Source organism: Quercus robur, chromosome 1, assembly GCF_932294415.1.
Source record: "Quercus robur chromosome 1, dhQueRobu3.1, whole genome shotgun sequence".
NCBI lineage: Eukaryota > Viridiplantae > Streptophyta > Magnoliopsida > Fagales > Fagaceae > Quercus > Quercus robur.
The window spans coordinates 8,126,711-8,153,720 of NC_065534.1; the positions used below are offsets into that span (position 1 = coordinate 8,126,711).

Consider the following 27,010-nt stretch of genomic DNA (forward strand, 5'->3'; position numbering starts at 1 on the left):
TACTGGAAGTGGCATTATTAAATCAAAGACTAATTAAACAAGTGGCATTGTTATAAAATACTGCAAACCTTTTCAGCTTTGGTCTTTTGCTTTAATTTTCTACAGATATTAGAATGATTGACATCTTATACAGAATATCTACTTTTACAAACATTAGAGCGAGAAGTGTAATCATAAAGCATCAGCAGTGGAAGGGAAACTTCAGCCCAAGCTGATGATGACATGATATACCTTAATTTTATAAAGTTTGGCAAGATGTAACTATACTTTTTCTTTTTTCTTTTTCCTTTTTCCTTTTTTTTTTTTTTAAATTTTTTTTTTATGACATGGAACCTCACCAAGACAAGGCCCTCTAGACCCACCCCTGTAGAGTAAACCACGAATACACAATCCCACCCGGTAGAACTGTGTATCAGGTAATCTAGGGAAACTTCTAGCGGAGATCGAATTCAGGAAGTCTAGATCTACAACTCAACCCAAGCCTCCACCTACTAGGCTATACCTTGATCGGTAGGCATAACTATACTTTTAATTAAAAAAATTCCACATACCAAAATGAGATCTTCATATGACAGGTTGAGGATATGTGGTTGCATACGACAGAGTGACGTCTGCTACAGTAAGAGGAGCAGGGCATCTTGTTCCAAGCTACCAAATAGTACTTGCACTGTAATAATCTCAGCATTCCAAAAAAGAAATGTTCCCCCTCTCCCTCAGGGTGATCCTCCTGGCCCCTACTCACACACATAAAGGCATGCATGTGCACACACACACAGAGTGAGAGAACACCTACAAAAACAAATTTCGTAAGATGACATTTTCAATTGCATGGGTATGCTTACAACCAAAGCTAATCTCCTATCCTCTGTTGATCTAATAAAGCTACAAGTCAGTCCTAATCAAGCACAAAACTCATGAGCAATGAAACATAAAGCTAGTCTCCCCAGCTTTATTAATTATGAGACCATATAGAAAGTACTTGAAACATACTCATTCAAGTTAAACTAGGAAGCAATTGACAGGCAGCCGAGTTCAACAAAATTCAAAGATAAAAATTATCTCAGTTCAACATCCAAAGTCTACCAGAATTAAGTAAGAAGAGGAACATGATCAAATCAAGTTGTAACATATCACTATGGGAAAGTGTATTATATTTGAGAACCAACTTTGAAAATTTCCCTACAGCTTTTCTTAATAGGAAATATGAATATTTTATTAACAAAGTATACAGGAAGTGTATACAAAGAATTTCCCTAACGATGAAACAAAGAGATTTAGAGTCACTAAAGTCCACAAAAGAAGCAACTGAAACATTGCCAAACAACTTAGCCCACTAAAACAAATGTACATAAGAATAGAATTAAGATCTAGAATAGGTATCTCCACCCATTAAAACTGTGATTATTCCTCTCTCCAAACCATCCCCATAAGACAAAGAGAATAGTGTTCCAAATAAAAACTGCCTCTATTCCACCCAAACATTCATTTCCAACAAAAATAAATGTCGACCATCTTTTAAGCATCATCCAAGTCACTTCCAAATAAAACAGCGTCAATCCCATCCAAACATTCCTTTCCAATAAAAAAATATGTTCATCTTCTACGCATCACCTATGTCACCTCTAAAATTATCTAATCTTATATAATATATAAAAGTTGAAACTCAAAGAAAGTTTAGTCCTAGTTGAATGGTACCAATATTGAAGATATACACAGTAGACATATTCATAAACATGTGATCTGTATAACTTTACATATTCGGAAGTATTTAACGTTAAAACTAATTTCAAGAAATTTTATCCTTATTAATAAATAAAAAATATGCAAGGTACTTGATTTAAGTATGTTTTACTAAAAATAGAGATTTGAATAAAAGAACTATTGTGCAATGGCAATGCCAAGATACAACCTAGATGAGCCATTAGAAATAACTTTTATTGCTATTTCACAAAGAAATGAGAAATGAAGCTTAATGTGGGGAAAAAAAAAGAACGAATTAGCAAAGTAATTTTTAGCAATAGTTTCACTCTGCAATGATGATGGAAAATATATTGTATTGTAGAGTTTGAGTTTTTTGAAAAAGCACATTAATAAATGCAACAATCTTTTTAAGAAAAAAAACATTTCATTAGATATTGAACAGAGACTCATATTATGCATTAAAAACTGATAACCACTAAGATAATTTAACAACATTAGATTCAGACCCTACATACAAAAGACAATAACAAGCAAATTTTTTCTATCTGATTTGCAATTGCATGAATTAATTAAAAACTAGTTTTGGATTTAGATTTCCACTAAAAGTCAATAATTATGGGCAATTTGCATGGCTATTTGTTAATAAGTTCAATTTATATTGTTCTAAAATGTAAGATATTTATATTCTATAAATTTTATCACTGGACTATACTATGCTTTTAGAGTAATTTATTAAATATATTATTATATTTAATTAAAAATAAATAAATTGATTTTAACCAAAATTTGCCAGTAAAAGAAAAACAAAAGTAAAAATGCCCATGCATAGCACTAGTAAAAATAAATGACCACAATTATTAACAAATTGAGCAATGTAGTAAACAAGCAAACAACAAACCCACCACTGAATTTACACATGCAAAACCAATTTGTCAATATTTATTTTAATATAATATCCATCCAAACATTCTTTTCCTTCAAATTTCACAAGCTAAAACAGATTACAAATGATAATAAAGGAAAAAAAACCATTATCTAAAAGCTCCATCTACTGCTTTACGATTTGACTGATATTCATTCACCCGTGAATGTTAATTTTTCTCAATTTGTAATTATTAAAACTTGTTTTTTCTTTAAAAATACTCGCTATAAACCTATCTGAATTAAGTAAGATGAGAACACCTTAGGAATTAAGGAAATTATGGAAATTGCTTTGCTTCAAGAAAGAAAGTAAAAAACAATTTACCGAGTTTGTTAAGTTTGCAATAAAGGTTATTGTTCTTATTGCATTACTAAGACAAGAGCATGATATCAAGGCCAAATACAGTGAAATTCAATTGTAAACATATTGATAAAGCAGATATAACTCAGCTTCAATGAAAAAGTTTACATACCTGGCCTCCCTCACAACCCAAGGACTTGGAGCTTCAAGGGTGAACTTAGCTTCTGCATCTTTTAGTAACTTCAAAGGGAAACCAAGCACACTCAAAAGTCAAAACATGACTGTTATGCTTTACTGAAAGTAAGATGAAGCATACAAATGGGAGAATTTGGATTGAATAAAGACATACTGTTCAGATTAGCATTTTCCAGAAAAGATACAATGACACAGAATGTTATTTTAGAGAGTTTCAATCCTCAAGAAACAGGAATTAATTAAAAGTTCATAAAAATGGATATAGATGAAAGCATTTCATATTCACATAGAGGTACATAAAACATTAAAAAAGACTTACAAGAATATGCTTTTAGAAGCCCCAATAAGGATATGGTTAAGACCAATCATTAACATTGTCCCAGGAAATTAAAATTACAATAACCATGCTTTAGTGCCAAAGTTTTGAGTTGGAGGTCCTCAACAAACTAATCAGGGTCATCCTAATGTAATCTTTTCCGCCATCTATCCTACCCAACATCATACTTTCAATTACCTCCTTAATTGACATGTCCATTTTTACTTTTTCTACTAATGTTAATTTAGGTCTTCCTCTACATTTTTTTCGTTCCTTTAATTTGAATCAGCCCACTCTTCCTTATTGTTGCATGAATCACTCTCCTCTGCACATGACCAAACCATCTCAAGCAACTTTCTATTATATTTTGATCAATAAAGGTCATTGCATCTTTTAGTGAATTTCTTCATTTTGAATCTTATCTTTCCATATTTCAATTTATACAGCTTAACATTCTCATTTTAGCTGCACTTATTATATGAATATGTTACTTCTTAATAGCCTAACATTCAAAACCATACAACATAACTAGTCATAATTTTTTCTTTTAACATAATAGGCATTCTACAATCACACAATACTTTTAATGCAGTTTTTTGTTTCATCCACCTTGCTGTTATCCCATGATTCACATAATTTTCAATCTCTCAATCCTTATGAATTATTGATCCAAGACATCAAAAGAAATCACTCTCTGGTATCTCTTGACCATCAAGTCCAACAACCTCTTCATCTCTGTTCTCTTACTAAACTTACTCTGTTGTAATCCTACTTAGTCCAAAGCCTTAGATTCTAAAGTATCTCTCTAAATTCCTAATTTGACAGTTAACTCTACATCTAGTCTTATCCGCTAAAACTATATAATCTACAAAAAGCATACACAAGGGACTTCATCCTAAATCGATTTAGTGAGCACATCTATAATCAGTGCAAAGAGATATGGAGTCAATGTTGATCGCCTTGGGAAATTAAAATTGAAACCCGAAAAAGAAAAGGAATAAGTTTTCACTATTTATTATTGACATCATGGTCCACAATATCCAATATCTTTGCGGAGCAATTCAAGATTACTTTGACACTTAAACCATTTTCTAAGGGGAATAAGTGCATTCTCATTTTCCATTTCTTTAATCTTATATAATTTATCAATCAAATCCTTATAAAAATATATATATCAATCAAACAATAACAGTAGGCTTAAAAATTGGAGTAACCATCCCTACTGAAATACCACCCCTCCTATGGTTTGAAACCAAGACCTTTCCTTTTTTTTAATGGAAGGGACATCACATAGTTATAAAGGGTAGTAGATTTGTAGAATTTGGACCAACAAATATTTTTATAAAGGAAACTCTAACTACAACCAAGTACAAAGACATAGCAAGCTGGAAAAAGGTGTCAAGTAATTCCTCCATTTTAACAAGACAGAACTTACATCTACAAAATTATGTGTGTGTGTGTATATTTATATAGCCTTCAACAAATACACTGAAACTGCAACAAATAACTGAATGAAGTATTCAAAGAAGAAATGTTGAGTAATTAGTTTAGACAAAAAACAAAATTTGTAAACATGCAGTTTCACATTCTATATAAGGTACACCAACATTAAATTAAGAAATTACATGCTTTCTGCTCCTCCACAATACTTCTTCAATGGGAACAAGAACAACTAGGCTCTTTGCCGCCACCAGATGCCATTTTATAACTATGCTCCCACACATCTACAGGTGCTGCTTGGGCATGAGGGACATGACGGGGATGTTTCTCTCTTTTATCCCCCTTTATCTGCTTTAATGCATGCTTTAGGGCAGGCAACAAAGCTTCCATGCACTCAGCAACAGCATTTGGATTCCCAGGCATGTTGATGATCTGAATGTAAAGAAACTTATATCAAGGGAATAGAACCACCACACCTTGACAACCAAGTTATTTATAATTTTAATAAGTATTAAAATTTTATTAGAAAGAAAAAAGGCAAAGCCCTGGTACACGGGAATGTACAAGAGCACCCCCAAGAATTAACATCTAGATTTACAAAGATCTAAAAAAATCAATAAGAGAAGTACAAGAAAGGTTCCCAATGTCTCTTAGCCATTTGAATAAATATATCAGAAATAAAGCCTTAAATGAAGTATTGATGTCTAAACTTCTTCAAATGTCCTGTAATATCATTCCTTCCATATACTCCAAATCAAACATCTTTTTTTTTTTTTTGATAGGTAATACGAGAACTATTATTAATGTGAAAAAAAAAAAAAAAGAAGACAAGTACAAGTTGTTCATGGTGATGAACAACAAGAAACAATAAAACAAACAACAAAACAATAGAGAGGGAGATCAGAAAGATAATCTAAGGGAAAACATAAGCTCTGAAAGAGACGAAGAATCAGTAAAGCCCCAACAGCAAGACCACTCAAAAAGACTACGCTGGCATAAAACCTTTAACTCATCCAACGTCTTCTCCTTGTTCTCAAAGGAGCGACAATTTCGTTCTAACCAGACTATCCACATTAAGATAATCTCCTTGTTCTCATAGAAGATTAAATTCACACCTCTGAAATATGGTTTCTCTAAACATCTCCTCCTGATCAAGATGCAAGCTCCTTCACTGATCGTGACATTACCCAAGAAACTTCAAAAAAGACAAAACCCAAAGATCAAAACCTCCCCAGCTATAACACAATTTAGAAAGAGATCATCAACATCTTCCCAACAACCTCACACATGCAACACCAATCTAACAATAATTATGCTGCACCAATGAAAGTTATCTATTGTCAAGATTTTACCACGAACCATTTCCCAAATGAAAAATTGTACCTTCTTATGAGTCTTTTTTTTAGGCAACAATTGAATTTTATTAACAAATGAAAACCATCATTTGCATTTACTGGATGTGCTCCACCTTCCGTAACATCCATATACTCGTTCACCACAACATTTCTATTACTGTTATACGGAAGAGACCTGAGAATAACAAGTTAAGAGCCCCATCCTTACATCAAACATCCTGACAAAACTTCACTCTCACACCATCACCAATTCTGAATCTAATCAATTTGTAAAATGACTCACAGCCTGCTCTAGTCCCTTTTGACAACCCCATTCTGATTTGACATTCATACTTCCATTGATGTCCATCTCCATCTTGCTCCCCATATTTAATACTCGCTACACACCTCCAAAGATGACCTTTCTCTTGAGTGAAGCACCAATGCCACTTACCCAACAATGCATGCTTAAAGGTACTTAGTTTTTTAATGCCTAAAATCCTGTTCTCACCTGTTCTCACAGGTAGTGTCACTTGCTTCCAGTCTATCAACTGAACTTTCCTCTCCTCCCCTAAGCCCACCAACAAGAAATCCCACTGCAGATTTTCCAAACAATTAGCAACATTAGAAGGGATCATAAATAAAGACACTCGAAAGAGTGCTCTTGATGAGAGTAACTCTACCCCCCCACTCCTTTTTTTTTTTAATTCAATAGGTACAACAATGGGGTCTTTGCAAGTGTCACCCTGCCAATGGCCTTTCAGTCCTTTCTTTTAAACCATTCCAAACAGAATTAGCCTTGAAATTAGACCCTTAAGGAAGACCCCAATAAGTCATAAGAAGTGCACTTACCTTACATGAGTTACATCCCATAATGGTTGCTCGAAATTCCAACCTAGTCATTTCTCCCACTTGCACCATTTCACTTTTATTTAAAATTGCCCTTAACCCCATAACTACTTCAAACCAAAACAAATATCTCAATGCCTGAATATGCCTGAAAAGCATCCCCATGAACTAGGGAAAAATCCAAAAGGACACCCATTAAGCAAGACTGAGAATGTCACAGAAATGCATATATGAATCCAGTTCCTCCATTTCTCCCCAAAACCATCTCTCTCCAGCATGTATAGAAGACATCTCCATTTGACATGATCATACACCTTCTCCACCATCCACACATTCATTTTCTATCAAGTATCAACACCGAATAGAGGATACGACATCCCTTTGCAAAAGCATTCTATGAGGCATACACCAATTGACACTACTCATTTCAGACAGTTTGCTAGCACCATTGCTAAAACCTTATACAGGCTCTCTACCTAACTGGTAGGCCAAATATCCTTGATATTTTTAGCACCAGTTTTCTTAGAAATATTAGCTATAAACAACACATTGATACTCCTTTCTTTTTGATAAGTAACACATTGATTCTCCTTTCAAAGGACTCTCTCCCATTAAATTCCTAAAGGAATTGCATTACATCTTCCTTTGACACATCCCATCATTTTTTGGAAGAATGCACAGCATCTGACCTATGGGCCATCTCTCCATTCATTCCTGTAATAGCTCCACATACCTCCTCTTCATCAAATAGTCTTTCTAACCAACCACTCTGCTCCTTACTTATAGAGGAGAATTGCATCACATCCACTTTTTGTCACCAAGGCTCTGTTTAGCTTCTCATAGAAACAGGTTATCCCCTCCCTACCCTCTCTTTGCTCTACTAGTAGCCTCTCATCCATCTCCATCCTCCAAATGTGATTTGACAGCAAATATGAATTTGCCAACCTGTAAAAAAACTTCGTATTTCCATCTCCTTCTGTCGAATTTATCCTCCATATTGACTTCCAAGGAAAATCCAATCTAGGTTCCCCTGGCAAAGCCCAATAGTAGATATCACATCAAATTAGATATAGACCCCCATCCTATCCATACCTTTCTCAGAAATTTGAATCTTATAAAGAAACTCATACAAGTTCTATACAAAATTCTAACTCCAAATCATGTAAAGCATGAGAAAAAGTTGCACACCAATGAAGCACCCCATTCTTTCAATGAATGTGCTCTGAAATATATACAATAAAGTACTCACATATCTACATATTTATCCTTACTTTTATGTTATTTTGTGACTGATTATATAATATCTTTGTGTTGTAGGTAACAAGGGTTTTACATGCAAAGTGGGCCAGGCCAATTGAATCAAGCCAACTTACATCCAGCCAGACATGAATTCAAGAAAAGACCAACCCAATTAAAATTAAGTCCAATTGGAGTAAGGAATCAAAGGAAATTTGCGCCAAATCCAAGTCCAATTCGGATTAAGATTTCAGACTGCACATCAGTTAGTATTTTTGGCATAACTTTCGGCTCAGATGTCCAATTGAGATGATTCAAGTTGGGCTGGAACATTAACTTAAAGGGCTAAAACTTTGTAGTTTGCCAAAAGTCCAAATTCTGACGTTAAATGGGCCAAAATAGTCGGTTAAGTGAAGCCTAAAAATCTGAGATTTTCTCCAAACGAGAATTCAACTTGTAATAGGATTCCTTGAACTATTTAAGGGCTCTTTAGGGCAAAATTCATGGAGGCGGAGGCTAGTGCTAGGGCTGAGGACTGAATGTATAGAGAGTGCGACTACTTCTTTGGTTTTCTTCCATGACAGTTAGTTTTATTTTATTTGTCTAGTTTAATGTTTAGTATTTTATTTTTTGTGTTTTCTTTCAATTACTATGAGTAGCTAAATTTATAATTAGGGTTGAGGATGAAACCTTGTTAAGGATTATCAGTAATATTTATGTGATTTGATTTTTCTCACAATAATTATTCTTTAATGATTTAAATTGTTCTTGCTTTATATCAATTGACTAAGATGAGATTCTAGATATGAGTTCAATCATGTTTTTCTCATGATTTAGGATTTGTCTTAATTAATTGAATGCTTGATTTATTAATTCTTGATTATAAAATTGGATATCACTTGTGATTTGTCTGTCAATGGATACAATTTATGATTTGATTTTTAGAATTGGATATATCTTGTGACTTGTTTGGCTATGGATACAATTGATAATTTGATTTTATACTTAAGAAGCGAAGAAGAACATGCTTTTGATTTTTAAAATAAGGATTTTAATGATGATATTTTCCATGATAGCAAGATTGATTTCTAGATTATCATGCAGTGGTTGGGAAAAATTAATGATCATAAATATATGCTGATATGACTTATAAGGCGGATTCCAAAACCTTAATTCCTTTCTCTTAATTGTTTATATCTTTTTATTGCTTTATATCTTTGCTTAGTTTAATTATTTGCTTAATTTTATTATTTGCTTAGTTTATTTTATTGCAACCAACCAATTTTTATTTAAACTAGATTAGGATTAATTTGGTAAGGTTTAATTAATTTTCCTACATTCATACAAGTCCCTGTGGGTTCGACCTCGTTCTTGTCCAACTATGCTTCGGTACGGTTCGTACACTTGCGAGTATTTTAAAATTTCACAACAATTCGCTGAAATGGCAAATAAATCAGGAAATGGAGATTTCAAACACCCATCTACACACCAAACATGCCAAAATGGAATCTGAATTCCAACCTCAACAATGAATCTCGCATGCTTTGGAAATCTCTCCCAACCACTTCAAACATGCTTCCACAAAGAAACCCCAAAAATCTGTTCTTTTTTCGATTTGCAAATACAACTAAACACCAGTATAGGACTAAACCTATGACTACACCTTCAACCCCGTGTTTGCAAAGGTGGGAGATGCCATTGGTCCAAAGATCATTGGCAATTATGAAGCAGAAAATTTAGGTGATGATATTGATTCATGTAATACATACATTTAACATGCTATGTAAAAGATTATTAAGATCATCCATGAAGAAATTAAATCATCCCATTTGAAATAACATGGCATCTTATAATAGCAATTCAAATAGCATTTGAAATGAAAATTATTAACTACAGTATTGTTCATAAAACCTCACAAGCTGTCAAATACCATTGCTATCAAGATTATTTTCAATGGAGATAGGTTCTTAACTAAATCTATCATCATTTTGAGGTAACTTTCCAAAAGGGAAAACTTATGCATGCAATTGCCATGGGAAGAAAAACAGAAAATTTCCATTCTGTGCACTTTCCAAATTTTCCATTGCATGTATGGCCATATTATTTTTAGTGAAATTGAGAAACCCTTCCTCAGCTAATACCGGGCCATTCTAAAGGTTTTCATGGCAGTCAGGCCCCCTCCTAATTTCCCCTTTAAGAACCCAATTTCCTCTTTATTTGCCTGTTGACTTTACCAATAATGTTGAATTCACCATCAACGGGAAATTTTAAAGACTTGCAATTCCTTCCCATGTGGCCTTACCAATGATGATAAGAAATTAGCAAACAAAATAATTAGTGGCCTTACCAATGATGATCCCCGTATTCCAGCTGCAGAGCGTGAGAGCATAGCAAATGGTGTCACCTGTTTAAGAAAAGACAAAGGGGAGAAAATCAGTAACAGATAAGATTAATTTAATAAATGGATTTCAATTAAATGACTAATATAGAGTAACAGGTCCATTGTTTCAACAACTAAATATGTATTTTTATTATTATTTTTATTGTGGTGGGGAAAGGGGGTTTATGGGTAGCATTTAAGAATAACAGTCATTGATGAGGCTCATAGGCTCAATACTTTGACACCTTTAGATTAAAATGATACTGTCTTGGCATACACGAAACTATCATGCATTTAAGGACAAGAAACTGTTCAAGACATCAAGCTCCTGTTTCTTAGAACATTTTAAAGAAGGATAGCTGCAACAAAATGCTTGTTTTTTTTCTTCTATGTTGAATTTTAGATGTTATTATATTTCTATTTGTCATTTATACCTTTTGTGCTCTTGTAATATATGTTTATTACTTATTACAAAGAAAAAAACCTTTTTCTACAAACTGATAGGGAGCAAATATACCCGTGCAGAAAAGTACCATGGGGTCCCTTTATAGTGATAAAAGGAACAGTGTTTTATATAGCAGAGAACAGTAAAAATCAGATTAGAATAAAAGGTAAAAACATAATAATAATAATAATAATTTTATTATTATTATTATTATTATTATTATTAAAAAATATGAAATTTCCCGCAAATCAGTCTCTGATCAGGACTTCATTTAAAAAAAAAATTTCCACGAGGAAATAATAAAAGATTAATAATTACACATGCACTTAGTGGGTTATGAACCCATGACCTCATCCTCCTTCTTGCTTTTACAAGAGGAGGAAGTGCCATTTGAGCAATTTAAAATCCTTTCAAATCAAGGAACTAAAATAATAAACAGAAATGTAGACAAGTATTCATCCCTTTATACACGAAAGTACCGAATTAGTAACAAACACACATAAATTGGTAATACCTTTAAACTCTCTTGCGTCATTACATGTATGAGACCAGGTGTTTCTTTCTCAATCAGCTCTTTTGTTGCTTCAGGGGTTACATCTCGTGGGGTGAAACCAGTGCCACCTTCATTGAGAATATTAGTCATAAAAAGGAAGAAAGCTTTTGGAGAATAAGATAAAGATATTATCGTACATTCATCCAAGGAAATGAAAGCTGGAAGAAAAGCAAGAATCTTACCAAGGGTAAGAATCAGATCCATTTTGTCAATATCACTCCATCTCTGTAGAACATCCTTAATCTTGCTCACCTCATCTGGAACCACAGCTGTTGCAACTACCCTTGCTCCTCCTAACCTTTCTGATGATGAATTTACAACAGAAACTGCCCTAGGACCACTGAAGATTTGAAAACATTCAAGAAATAATTAAAATTTTAAGATGTGGAAGCACAAATTGAGAGAAAAAGATAAGTACAAATGTCAAATTTATGGCCAGAACTTCAGCTTCTCAACCAAAACAAAAAAAAAAAAAAAAAAAAAAAAAAAAAAAAAAAAGTAACCTACTCTTTATAAGTCACTGATTTCAGATGAGAACTGCTTCTTAATAAAAATGGAAACTGCTTCAGAATAAGGACTCTAGTCAATTCAAGTTTTCATATATTTCTGATAAGCAAGTCCAGCATAAGTCACAGCAATTCACAACATTTGCCAACAATCAGCTATTTACATGACCCTTGGAGACCACAGCCCTAGTTTCACAAGTACTGAGTGAGGAAGCATTAAGGCATTGACACAAAAACATAGTTACATACTAAGTTGCAACCTGCACGTTTGCTGTTGGAGATGGTTTGGGGGAGGAGGGGGTGGGAGGGAGTATGCATTGGCAAGAGCTTATTGAGCTGAGCTCCAAAGCTATCACAAACATATTGTTGCAAAGTATTTAGTGCTTCCAATGTTCCACTTTGACAAGGAGCAACATCAACTTTGCTCTTTTGCTGTGGCATCAATTAAGTGACCTTTTCGAAACAATCATTCAAAAAGGAGTATCCAGATGCATTTCCATTCTTGGCATTGAACTTGGCATTGACCTTCCAATTCCAAGTTGAACATCATTAGAAGGAAGAAAAATCAACAAATAGAAATATCCAAGGATATTATTAGACATTATTGATGCAATAGTTGATAAGCTACTAATTCTCCCAAAAGTTTAAGCTACTAGGAAATAATGAATTTAATCATTTAACCATAATTCTAACATACCTAACCAACTAATGATACCTAAAATAAAATACAATTTACAAAGAAAAATACAATGTACTTCCATAATTAAATTAAACTAATTCAAAAGTAAATATTTCTATGTGTTTCCCGCATCAAATGATCCGCTAGAACGAAATAGTGTTTAAAAATCTAATTAGAATAGGAGGATGATAAAACAAATATGTGTTTGTTAGAATCAGAATTAATGACCCAAGATGGGAATGAATTGGCCACTCATGAAACATCACCTGAATTAACAAATTTAGAAATGGAAGAAAAGGGAAGTGTGTTGCATATTGTTGAACGAGCTCGCTAATCTGAGCAGTGAATGCATCATAAGAATCAAAACCAAGAGTTGCATGCCTAAATGGAGTAGTAGGTTGTGGTTGTGCAGTTTTATTAATGACCTGATGCACATAATCTAGCTTGTCATATTTTACCTTACAAAGGCTCATTATGATTGATACCAATATTGATAGAAGTGCACTTGAGTGCGATGCATCAAAGCCCTAGGGCTTTTCACCTCTAAAGTGAGGTGCAATTGAAGAAGTGTGCCTGTTGGAGCATGTTCAATAAGCTCAAAGTGCAGTTTTCTGAGCTTGTTAAAAAAAATTATGAATTGTAGCCATCTGATCTTAATACCATAGAAATAAACCATTGGTTTGGCATATAAAAGTCAATTTTATAGTATGCTACCATACACTTAGGCCCACCCCTCCACCTTTACACATATTCCCTCGAATTTTCTGCTTTGTACCAAAAGTTCCATGTCCCAAAACTCCTAGTTCATTCATGAAAAAAAGGTATGATTTAATTTATTTGTGACAATTTTTAAGTTACTTTAGTCGTTGATGTTGAACACATAATGTACCGTGCACTTAGACTTTCTTTTATTTATTAGAAACTAGAAAAGCATCACACAGGAAGTCTACTAGATGTATATCATGCTACAGTAATCATTGAACTCTAAAAAGTTTGAGCATGAGAAACTTCTCAATGCCATCACCCATTTAAATAGAGCTCTTAAAAAGTGAGCTTTCAACTCTAGAATTCTCCACTCACACCCGTCAAAGTTACTTTCCTTTCTATCCTTCCATATGCACCATAGTAAGCAATGAGGGATGGCCTTCCAATAGCACCATTCCGATGTCACCCAAATCAACCTTTCCAGCTAGCTGGTAAATCAAAACCATATTTTACAATTCTCTTACAATAGGAGAACTCAACATCAAGTGACCCACTGTCTCCCCACTAACCTTACACATACAACACCAACTCACCAATACAATATTTCACTACCTCAGGTTATATGCTGTTAAGATCTTCCCCAATGAAGCAGCCCAGAGAATACCAATTTTGTTGGAACTTAAACTGTGCAGATAGACTTATACTGATTAGTACTCATTAAGTCATTAAGTGAATAAGCAATTACAAGAATGATATAAAAAATTATATTTCAACTTATATGATTACTTGATCACTTGACTGTTGTATCACTCATTAATAATTATTTTCAAATTTGTTACAATATATTTTTATAAATGTACGCTTCACTTCAATCAAGTGCGCGCTTTGTGCCTAGGGTCTAGAAGGAATTTGCACTTAAGTATGCCTCGCGCTTTAACCTACAATAATTGGTACCACCACAATGATCACACCATGAGAACCACAACGAAAAGTCACAGCCTCCACAACCACTATGAAAATCACCAAAAGAATATCACGGCTTCCACTACTCAAAACTAAAGTTGAAGACTCTAAAGAACTGACATTGGTGCCATTCACCATGGAGTTTTGTCCCAAGGATGAGTGCAATAATCAAGAATAAGTATTAGCAGCTAAAGGTAAGGTCTCACTAGCAAGAATCCAGTCTTTGAACCCATTTAGATCAGACTTAAACCAAATAACAAAGAAACAATCATTAAGTCCTCCCAATGTTGCTTCTGTTGCTTTAAATCAGTAGTAAAAGGTCAGTATTGTAGTAATTGATTCCATACTTTCTTAAGATTACTATAATACTTAGAAAACAGTTTCTCAGACTGTTTAGTAGTGAAAATCTTTTCATATATCTCATAAACACGAGAAACATTACTCTGATACGACAAATTCTGCAATAGAGTCTCAAATCTTCTTTAAAAGAGTCATAAAATTCAATTATAGTAGCAATTTGATTTCCATGCAATGCCACAATCATCCCATAACAATTGAATCCTCACTAATCCAGATCTCATAAGTTAAATCTTCCTTAAAAGTAGGGTTCTCCGTCAAATATTTCAACATTTGTTTGCCCACAATTTGACTTTTACAGCATGTGTGCAAGCCAGATAAATTATAACATTTGACCAAAAAAATAGAGTTAGTCATATCATCACCCAAGGCAAGAGATTTTTCTTCAATCATATCAAACACATTTAAGCAAACATAAAACGCTAACAAAACTCAACAAGAATGATTAACCCAAAACAAAGGAAATCTACCAAATCAGAGCACACGCACAAACCCAAGCCACCAAAATATAAAACTTCACAAATTAACCAACAGCCCCGCAGAGTAAAATTGCAACAAACTTTCAAAAAATTTCATTCTCCAAGGCTGACCAAACTTCCCAAAGCCAGAAACAAATCAAAAAGGAAATCTAGATTAAAATTTTGTGAACGGCCGAAACTTCGAAAGTCTCAAAATCCACAAAATTATCCACCAAACCCCATACATCAGCAAACAACCATCACTAAGGGCTTCCTAAGTCATATTTGGGCCTCATGGGAGTAGACCCAAGCCACAAAACTAGCATACTAACTCCGAAAATCGCAAAAAAAATATATAGTGCCAAAACAAACCACTGAAAAATATTTAAAAATCATATAAGATGGCTGCAAAATACTATGGATCACCATAATCACCAGGGGAGGCCAGCAACTCATATCATGTGCTCACCGGAATCTAGTGATCGGGTTGGTGTTGAAGTCAGCAATGTACGAATGCTAACGTCAGCACACCTTGATCATCTAATGACAACCTCTAGATTGTTCTAGTGTGTTCTAGGATTGGATTGGTATACTTAAGTAATTCTAACATGAACATATTATGATATTTTTCTTATTGGATTTTCAAGTGAATTGATGAGCAGTATGAATTTAATTTTCTCATTATTCACCTTTAAGGGAATTTGAGGAATTTTGAAAGCAGCGTAAAAATGGGTTTTGAAGAGAGAGAGAGAGAGAGGGAGATGTGTGAGAATATGGTGGTGGTACAATGAGTTTAATAGTTGCATTTTCTACACACACAAAGACTCAAGAGCGAAAGTGGGAAGGTAGAGAAACAAAGGGAATTCATACCACAATATAAACTCAAATCTGAAAAAAAATTAAAATTTACTAACAATCAATCTCCCTTTACAATGCATGTACATGGATATTTATAGCTAGAAGTTAGTTATTGCTGATGAGATCATCCATAACTAATTCACATTTATCACATGCTAAAATACAATTGTAACGTATTAATTACATAATACAAGTTTATTAAAGTACATTGACTTTTACTTCTAACAACTTTTGAAAATCTAGCATGGGCATGTGCCACTAGCTTATTTTCCCTCCAAATGTTAAATACTACAACAAACTTGGCACATGTGGAATTTACTACTATAACCATATAGCACATGAAATTAAGCCCTTAGGCTTTTCTGGCCTTGTGCCATGTCACCATGCCACATCATCATCATCCATGTTATGCATTAGCTTCCTGCATTATGGTGTAAGCTTTTTTTCTACTTTTTCCTTTTTTTATTTTTCAAAAACTAATTCAGGAAGATGTGTAACAGATGTTATAAACACTAAGTGAGAATGTGCCACAATCTCATTAGGCAGTGCACATGTGAAATTTTCATGACAGTTGACAGAAAAAACAACAGTACAGGTGTCACAAACTGATATTTAGGGGTTAAGTGTTTTACAGTCAAACTAGCCACCAGGGGGAGGGAGCTATAATAAAAAGGTTCTACTTTCAAGGAGAAAAACACAGAAATGGTCACAACATAGAGAGAGCAACTTGTAGGACAATACCTTCGATCAGGCCCAGCCCCTGATGCAACAGTATCACTCACTGTAAGAAGAGCTACTCTGACCTCAGCATTCTGAGACTCATCTGAAATTATTTCTTGCGATGAACTTCCTTTGGAAGCAGAAGTTGAATCAAATGATAAGGAACTATTGCAAATGGAAGTACTGCTTAAGTCAGAAATTATAATGGCTGAAACAGAAGTCCCAGCAGATATGACACCGCCTTTTGCTGGCAACTCCAACAAAGCATTAGCTGCCTTCATACTTAAGAGCCGGCTGCTTCTCTGATAACCAGTGCTTTCAGCAACAAAACTGATAGAAAAAATGGATCCATTATCTTAATGCAATGGGGAGCAAGAAAATGAAATAAATAACAAAATTGAGGCAAAGTCAAATAGGAAATCATTTCCTACAAAGGATCCACTTCAAACTTCAACCATAAAAGTATTACACTCCCTATCCTAAATGACACCATATCAAAAGAACTTACCCAGGATTGCCTGAGCCATCATTGACTTCCCACCTAATAATGGCACGATGGAATTCTGGTCGAGCTAAATCTGTCTTTATGGGCTGCTGAAGACGAGCCTGCACTCTGCATATTATAAAAGAAAAGCAAATGACTATCAATCACTCTACTAAATCACTATTAACAAAATTGAAAGGGGAGAGAGAGAGAGAGAGAGCTCTATTTTTAAGCTTTAGCAACCTGAAAAGATGAGTGTTTCCCCATCCAGAAAGATGGCGGATGGTGGGGACCACAAAAAGATCAAAACAAACCATACAGCTCACTGGATTCCCTGGCAACCCAAATGCAAGTATTTTTTTCTGCATTATGCTCTCTGCTCGTTCTAAATTGATCTCGGCAAATGTCAAAGGTTTCCCTGGTTTCATGAAAACCTGAAAATGCAATCATTTATTCCCTATTTGGTTAGTTACACGTGCACCCAATTGGTCTTGAACCCAATCAAATATCAAACTACGATAATATATTTATATATCTATGCTTATCAAACTCCAGATATCTGGATCAAGTCTCACACATCATGATACTGAGCAGTTCGTTCCAACTACCAAAATACAAATTGCATCAGACAACTTCCCAAAAAGAATAGGCCATCGGTCTACCTTACTATAATACACTGTCCCTCTCTTTGCAAGCAATGGCTTGACAAAATCCTTGTCTCCCATGGAAACACCTCCAGAAGTTAGAAGAATATCAATCCCAGCAGATAAAGCAGTATCTAAGATTCTCTCAAGTTCATCTTCATCATCCCTAGCAATGCCAAGGTCAAGAACTTTGCACTGCTGTTGTACTGCAGCTGCCAGTATCATAGCACGGTTGGAGTCCCTAATCTGCAATAGGTCAATGAGCTTAACTTATAAATGACATAAAAGATATAAGCTAATCTTGCCGAAAATCCAATGCATTTTAGGAACCTCAGATGAGCCCCATAGTGTAAGTTTTGGACAGAAAAACCAATGTGAATATATTCCATTTTATAACAAAGAAGTATTCTGAGCCCTTTAACAACTGTAAGGCTTATCAAGAAAAATAATAAGAAATGGAGAGAGAGAGAGCCCAAATTATGCAGTTTGAAGTTCTTTATATCAATTAACAAACGGATTGGTCTTACTTATTTTTAAAAAAAATAAAATGCAGTTAGGAGTATAGTGTGGTACCTGGCCACGACTCAGAACCTTGGTTGCTGGCTCTGAGAGCTCATCTCCAGTAGAAAGCACACCAATTGTCGGGGTAGGATATACCTACATTACAACATTGGCCCTCAGTGACAAGAATTTTTTTGGAAAAAAAAAATATATACAAATGGTTGTACACTATATCCTCCCCGGAGGTCAGTGTTTGACTATATTTTAAAATACAAAATAAGTAGTATTACTACCTTCACCATCGTTACCCCCACGGCAGCAAGTAAGCCAATTTCTGAAGCACCTACTCTTTCTCCAGATTTTAAAACTATGGCATCTTGTTCAATGTCGCATCCCTGGCAAACACTTATCAGCTTAAAGATATGATAGCTCAAACAAAAAATGATGCTACACGCATGATAATTTGGGCTTTTATTGGATCATATTGAAGGAAGACAAAACCATGCGGAAGTGTCAATTGTAACTCCCACATCAGACTCTTCATAGCAAGCATCTCATAACGATCCTTCTATTTGTAAAACGGTCCTTAAGTAACATAATTGACAAATGAAACTTGCAAAAAGGAGCAGAACTATGAGGTTTTTTTTTTTTTTTTTTGGGGGGGGGGGGGGGGAGAGGAGAATAGATGTATCCTTCAGTAACAAAACTGACAAGTGACACTTGCATAGATTTTACAATCCCTCTAGTCCAAAAGTTTTCCTTAAGGATAAAACATTCTTTTCCTCTGCTCTGCGTGCATCTTATATGATGTCTTTAAAAAAAACATGTCCTTTCATCCGAAAGAATCCTTAATCTACTTTCTTTACAAGTAATAAAGTCAAAAAAGGCACAGAAAATGGGTGAACAAAAAATATATATATATATCTAAATATCAACTCCTAACTAACAATGTATAAACCATGTACACAAGAATAACCATTTGCAAAAAGCCAAAAGCCATGGATCTTAATGTGTCTTAGGAGCTAGGAGTTGGCATTGTTGCAAGAATCAACTCATCTAAATTTATTATCAACTACTCATGCTACAACCACATTGTTAAAAAAGTTGATGGGCCATAGCCCTTTTTTCTAAAGTAATAAGAAAATGTAAATGTATTCATAACTGTCCGAATGATTTTTATCTCTACTATTTTATTTATCAAAAAATCATGAGCATTATTCTAAAGAAATAATGAATCGTACCACTGGACGTATATCAACACCTTCATTAGTTTGTACCAATATTTTTACTCTTTTTGATTCAACCGAAGCATTTTCAATTTGCTCAGTGTCCTCAACTTGAACAACTGCATCAGCACCATCAGGTATTGGTCCTAGGAGAAAACAAAATCAAAGAAAGGAATGGAGGGATCATATATTGATATGAAAAATGAAATTCAACTTGCAAATGAATACTTTGAAATATATGGAGCTTAAAAGTAATTTCAATGGCTACAGAAATTTTCTATTACAACTTTTAAATTTTATTAGGTAAACATTATTTTTTTTGGACAAGTATGAGCTACCACAATTTAGGATATAGATGGATATCTTTAATGTTCCAATACCCTAACCACTGCAAAAGATAACAGTTAAATTTACCACAGTACATCTAACTAAAATAAGATTAGGACTGATTCATCTGTCAAGCTGTATCTTTGTATTGAAAAGGTCTTTCAAACTTGATTCAAGAATAATTACCAAGTAGATGATGCAAAAGTGGAAAGAGAAGGTAGCTTCCAAATTTCTAATTACAGTATTTTAGTATGTAGGCAGCACATGCAACATCTAACAGACTTAACTCTTTATGGTTTCAGAGATCATGGCATATGGTGTTTTAAGTTTAGAAGCAATGACAGTTATTTTACATAAGATTTAAAACTTCATGCAGAAATTTAAAGGATCTCTTCATGAGTACTTTTATATGTGTGTGATGTTGACAATTTTCCAGATGAAATTTACTGTCCAAAATCTTTCTTGGGTTCCAACCTAGTCCCTAGGTACTTATTACAAAGATTCCATTATGGTAACATATTTGGACTATATGGTTATTATATACGTTACTTAGGTCTGCAGAAGGTCCTTCCCATCAAGTGAGTTTCAGTATTTTAATTTAATGAAAGCCTAATTCTTCATCTACATTTTCTATTTATGCTTCATTACTAGTGCATTTCCACTACCTTTAATTTGAAAGGCAGTGTACGAACTTGAAAGTTGAGACTACAAAGCTATCCTGCATCAGTAATACTTTACTACCTTTTTATTTTATAAGTACTTTACTTTACTACCTTTCTTAAAGCACCATGTTCCAGCCACATTAGATTACACCAACTTATTAGATATAGCATGGTGTTACATTCCAAATGAACTAACTTTGAGACTTGATGCTCTAACTCTAATATGCACAGGTACTTGTCCTGAAAGCTTAAGAAAACGGATTTTTTTCTTTTTTATATCAATAAAATCTCACAATCATGCATAACAAATTCAAAGTAAGCATAACCAACCTCCAGTTGTTACATATGCAACAGTTCCAGGAGTCACAATCACTCCAACTCCATCATTCCCGGCTCTAGCTTCAGCAATAACTGAATATTCACCTGGCCCATCTGCAGCAATTACAGCATAACCATCCTGCCCAAAAAATGATCTATATCATCAACGATCCCAAAATTAAAGCGAGAACTAGATCTAGTGTAGCTTATCAATTATTTAGAATATATATATATATCCAACTTTGGTTGGGGTCAAGTTTGATTTGCCAACCTAGTGTTTAAAACTTGCATTTTACCTACTTGAAGTCAATCCTTTAAATACTTTTCTACCCTCAAATCATTAAATTTCGCATGTATAAATTAAATGTCCCAGAAAAAAATTAAAAAACACGCAATAGCTTCCTTATTTCAGTCCAAATACATTATAAACTTATAAACCAAAAGCAGTACAATAAGACCTGGGGTAATTTGCAACCCAAACCACAAGTGGCTAAATTGTAATCTTCCTCGAAATTAATTACCTTAACAGAAGCTGGATAAGGGGGCAAAGGATCAGGTGCGCGAATATCCTCAGCCAAGACCTTGCCAAGAGCATCGAGAAGGGGAACAGTCACAGGCGGTAGACGTTGAGCCACACTTAATACTATTTGGAGAGCCTCGTCTGCTGAAACCATCATTGACTTGGTTCTACATTCAGTAAGCTTAGAAGTGTCCTCCATTCTGATTTTACCCATTTTTCATGACAACATAGTTAGAGAGGAGTATGGTTTAATAATACTGATCTATTTGAAATGCAATGCCACTCATATCTTTGAACAAGTTTTTTTTCCTATATCTTCTTTTGTTTTTTGGTAAGTTACACTTGCACCCAATGGGTCTTTGAAGTTTGAACCAGTGACCTCACCCTGCCCTTAGAACTTGTAAGGGAAGGAGTGCCAGTTGAGCTAGAGCTCATTGACTATATCTTTGAACAAGTATAGCAATAAACAAAACATCTATTAGACATAATTGAAATGCAAAAACCATATACTGTAGAATGAAATTTCTAAAGGAAAACTGCCAAGACAAATGCACACATAGAGTCAGAAAATTGTGAGTAAATCATAAGCATTAAAAAAATAAAAAACCTTAAACAAACCGAATTTAAATTTAATCCCCGCCTACACTAAAAACCAACTAGTGTCTTGGTCTGATGGTAAAAAACAATCATCACAAGCATACGCCATAGGTTGAAACTTTCTCTCCAAAAAAAAAAATCTCAGGCCATTCATCCATGTGTGCATTCAAAAAATTATGAACTAAGCAAATTAGAAATAATGATAAAAGTGATGCCCATAAGCAGGGGCGGAGCTAGAAATTTTTGTTTGGGGGGTCAAATTGTAACACTAATATATTTATCAAGACAATCTCATACACACACATAAATACACATGTTTTTTTTAATTATATACAAACTTTTTTATTTGATAAGTTATATATATACACGCACACCCAACCAAAAAAGAAAAAGAAAAAAAGAGCTTAATATTTCCAATCAAAATTATGTTTGATGGTTATCTTTCATAAAATTAATAAAATTCATTTTCTCAATTTTCATAGTGAAATTCTTAAAAAGTTTCATTTTCTATAAAAATTATCAAATTTTATACTAATATAAGTAAAAATATTCAATTGAACTAATGAAATTTTAAAAAACATGAATGATCCAAAACTTGGAGAAACAAATTAGGTTCCAAACATATTTGAAACTATCTTGCTTTAACCCATTATGTGACAACTAAAGAGACATTTCATGTGTAGTTTTAATGACAATAATTTTTTAATGAGTTAATAACTTGTTAATTGCCACATAACATGATAAAAAAAATAAATTCAAACATATATGATGCAAAACTTTTTCAAATATTTAATAGATATAAAAGCACGTTTTACCATAAAAAATAAAATTGTAAAAAATAAAATTTTCTCCATAACTATTACACCAATTATTGTTTTAAGTGTATTATTGGACTAATTCAAATTCGGGACCAACTCTTATTTTTTATGACATAATTATATATATTTAAAAAAATTTCAAAATTGTGGCCCCCCCACCCTTCAACATGGCTCCGCCCCTGCCCATAAGACTAGTATATAGTGTAAAGCAAGCTCATGAGTAGGGATGGCCATGGATCGGGTATGGATCGGGTATACCCATACCCGACCCGAAAATTTTACCCATGGATACCCGATCATCAATACCCGATAATATCCATACCCGAATCTTACCCGAACATATTATCCATGGATATCCATACCCTACCCGAACCCGAAACCCATTTAATTTTTTTTTTTTTATTCAAAACATTATAACATAAAAACTAACCAATCTTAAAAAAGAAAAAACTAATCAATAAAAAAAATGTGATAAATGGAAACCAAGAAAGTTTCATTTATATATCATAATAGAGTCATACCATATCTAAACTTTCATAACACATTCATATATCAAAACATAAAAATTGCAAATAAGAAAAGAAAGCATAAGAAAAGAAATTTCAGTGCATATACAAGGGTTGGGCTAGTTTCAATGCTTTCAGTTCTTGAAGCTCTTTTTGTAGCCTTCTATTTTCATCAGTCAGTGTTTCACAGCACTTCTTCAGGAACTCACAGTCCACCTCAGTTTGCTTGAGTTTGGTCCTGCCAAATGAACAAGAACCCATTAAGTTATTGTAACATAGAAATAGGTTTTAGTAGGGTTTATTCCTGACAGAAAAGTTTTTTGTATATGGGTGTTATGGTACTTTTTGTTAGAGATAATCATATGGTTATGGTTTTGACAAAAGTTTTGTGGCTGAACTGATAATATTTTTAAACTGAGATCCACTCTTTGCAAATAAGAAAAGAAAGCATAAGAAGTCTTGGGGCAATTTGTAGTAGACTTATGAACAGGTGTTAATCTAGCTTATGAGAATCCTTTATTGGGGAAACTAGGTAGAATGAGTTGCTCAAACTCAGTTTTACATGGAGAGGTTTGGTTCAAAACTGTGCAAATGTCCCAAACCCATTTATAATGAGGGCTACCACATACATTAAAAAAACAATAAACTAATACTCAAAATCATAACAGCCCCAACTTTAAAAACATACTCAATGATTTAACTCATCAAGCAAAGATCAATTAACAGAAGCAATTTGGTTGAATTCAGGTTAGCAGATTCAGGAAACTGCTTAAAAAATATGGTTGGAGTTAATTTAGAGATATATAATTTTAAATCAATAGTTGACCTACATGGCTCAGCTGAGTTGAATTTTAAAATGGAATGCCCTATATTTGGATGCAAGCATAAAAAAAATTGGCACAAAATTCCTACAATCACTCATACCTAGCCAATCCTAAAGAATTTCCAATATTAATCATCACGTAAGAGCTCATCCAGCATTTTAAACTTCACGCCCACCAGCTTCAGGCACATCTTAGAGTTTAAATTCATTCAAGACATCAGTTAGACTCTCCTGGGATGTGCCACTAACAAGTAACACAAACTATAATGGTGGGTTATACATTGATGACGGGTCAGTCAGAATGAAATCCTGCTAAAATCAAAATTCAACCCAAAAATGCTAAAATCCATCATTCTTAATTCATCAATGTGAAGCTTATTCAATGATTTTGTAAAAATAATAATAATAAAGAACTTAATTACAGAAAGATATAAACAGCAGATCTCCGCTTTTCTATCAATTCTCTCTACAATTCTATCCACCAATAATCATTTCGAAATTTCCCACGCATATACTTCTACAGTCCCTATAACTCATAACAGCCCAACGTGTAGTGAGAGCAGCAGAGAGCACAATCCAAGTCTTCCCACATACTCTTCTTGACCAACAGCACAAAAAAAACAATAATTTGGTTAACTAACACCAACCACTCATTCATTAGCAACAGGAAGCGGTTTGATTTAGTGAATAAAAGTTTTCAACCCCACACCCTCTCTCTCTCTCAAGAAAAAGGTTATCAAGATTCTAATTTTGTGCAAAATGGAGAGGCAATGCAATGAAAGCATACATCTCAGTCAGTATGCCACAAACAAAGCTAGTTGCTTCCCTTTTTTCCTATAGGTGATAAACAATATAGTGATGTACATCATGTACTGGATTCAACCTGTATTGCAGCCAGGTTGGTCTCTTTCTTTCTTTCAAATAGGGTTGGACATATGGTACTTGCCATCTTGTGTTGTGGGGTGGGTTCTGGAACGATGGGTTAATTTTATTTGTGTGCAGCTGGTACTTGTACCAGACTACTAGTAGATCAGAAACTGCCCCTTGAGGCCATAATTCACTCATCAATACATATATATATATATATATATATATTTTCAGAGTTTAAAAGTGTGCTCTACAGAACCAAAGTCATCACAAATTTCTCATTCAAACACAAGTGGAATTATATGGAAAACATATTACTGACTTCTCTTTACTGAGATTTTCTTAAACGTATTACTCAATGCTTAAACAAATGAAAGAAGAAAAAACTCAATTCCAGGAAGTATATATTGACGTCTAAATGTTATGGGATGGGAAGATATACATTTCTACCATAGATGAACTAAAAAAAAAAATCTAACACATACCCAGTTGATAAAATTCAATCAAAAACCAAATTTGACACATACCCAGCTGAATTCAAACTCTAAAATCAAAATCTAACACACACCCAGACAACAAATTCAACAAGACAACACAAGTAAACAACATGCAAAGAACAAAAAACTCACCAGTTGACAAATTCAGTCTAGAAAAGGAAACAAAAGCTAATTATCAACAAATTCCTCCCAAAACGTCAAACCCAGATAACCACAGAAAAGAATTTTCTTTTGAAGCCAAACTAGCGAAAGAGGGAAAACCAATGGGTATGAAAATGTTTCCTCACATTTCTGACCAACCAAACCAAAAGTTAGCACCACCTCAGTCAATCATATGACATCCAAAAAGTAAAATTAGAATTCAAAATTTTCTGAGCAACCAAACAAAGACTATAAGAGAGAGAGATAGATACCGTGGAGGAGGTTTTCAACTCGATCGGCGATTTGGAGGAAGGTAGGGGTGGAAACGATGGCGAGGAGAGGCGGAGACTAGAGAGAGTGACGGTGAGGAGAGGCGGAGATTGGAGAGGCAGAGAGAGAGAGTGACGGTGAGGACTGGAGAGGCAGAGAGAGAGAGTGAGACTGAGTTACGGTGAGAGAGTTTAGGTTTTTTTTTTTTTTTCGGGTAGGGTATGGATATTATCCATACCTTACCCGAAAAATTCGGGTAATATCCATACCCTACCCGGTTGAGTACTACCCGTTAAAAATCGGGTATTATCCGAAATATTTGGATCGGGTAGGGTCGGGTATCCATTACCCAATGGGTATGGCCATCCCTACTCATGAGATATAAAATTTGATCACGCACAAGTTCAATGCGTCCAGTCAAACCGATAATCAAATGGTTTAGAGGCATTAGAGAGAGTTACCTTACCCCCAAAGCTTCAGGCGACGGCGACGGTGAGGAGCTTGCGGTCACGGCGGTGGAGTGCGGTGAGTGGTGATCGAGAAAGGTAGAGGTGAGAGTCGTGGTGGTTGGCGAGGAGATGGGTTTGTGTAGTGCAGGTAAGGTGTTTGAGGTTTGGTTTGAATGAGAATTGTGGACTTGGGTGGGGGCTTAAAATGGAGGTGTGATGGTTTAGAGAGGGAGGTGGTGCGCTGTGAATGCGGTAGTGGGGAGACGACTAGAGATTCTTTGTTCTTTCTTCTTCTTTTTTTCTTCTTCTTTTTCTAAGATAGAGACCGGGGAAGGTTGAAATGTTGGCGGTGTTTGTATGGCTTATATGGAAAATGAATAGGATCTCCAAAAAAATATAAAAATAGTCAGATATGAAAAGTCTTCTTCTTTTTTTTGCTGAAT

The 27,010-nt window shown here is 34.4% G+C and overlaps 1 protein-coding gene across 8 annotated transcripts; it reads right to left on the reverse strand.

The window, feature by feature from the left end:
- LOC126718785 (molybdopterin biosynthesis protein CNX1) lies at positions 1–26,759 on the reverse strand. 8 transcript variants are annotated; one of them, XR_007653049.1, is made up of 18 exons: positions 26,121–26,310; positions 24,445–24,534; positions 23,630–23,758; positions 21,601–21,799; positions 21,092–21,218; positions 19,788–19,918; positions 18,840–18,941; positions 18,619–18,702; positions 18,064–18,291; positions 17,645–17,835; positions 17,426–17,530; positions 16,939–17,247; positions 11,854–12,011; positions 11,633–11,739; positions 10,641–10,697; positions 5,060–5,306; positions 3,096–3,163; positions 1–789 (listed from the first exon to the last, which is right to left on the reverse strand). XR_007653049.1 is itself a non-coding variant. In XM_050421148.1 (17 exons), exons 2-17 carry the CDS (start codon positions 24,492–24,494, stop codon positions 735–737), a joined length of 2,100 nt encoding a protein of 699 aa, XP_050277105.1. In that variant the 5' UTR covers positions 24,495–24,534; positions 26,121–26,312; the 3' UTR covers positions 1–734. The 8 variants fall into 8 exon arrangements, 3 of the variants coding, with proteins under 3 accessions (XP_050277105.1, XP_050277111.1, XP_050277100.1); XR_007653058.1 differs by lacking the exon at positions 24,445–24,534 and having other exon boundaries at positions 26,121–26,309; XM_050421148.1 differs by lacking the exon at positions 5,060–5,306 and having other exon boundaries at positions 26,121–26,312.
- Positions 26,760–27,010: the final 251 nt, after the last annotated feature.

What these genes read in the sequence shown, in the direction of transcription:
- LOC126718785 (XM_050421143.1), bottom strand. Translation starts at nt 24,494, where the DNA reads ATGAGCTCTTACGTGATGATTAATATTGGAAATTCTTTAGGATTGGCT. An exon ending in TGCATATGTAACAACTGGAG is followed by an intron (nt 19,919 to 21,091) that starts GTTGGTTATGCT and finishes GTTTTCTCCTAG; the next exon opens with GACCAATACCTGATGGTGCT. An exon ending in AGGTTCTGAGTCGTGGCCAG is followed by an intron (nt 18,292 to 18,618) that starts GTACCACACTAT and finishes GACCTATTGCAG; the next exon opens with ATTAGGGACTCCAACCGTGC.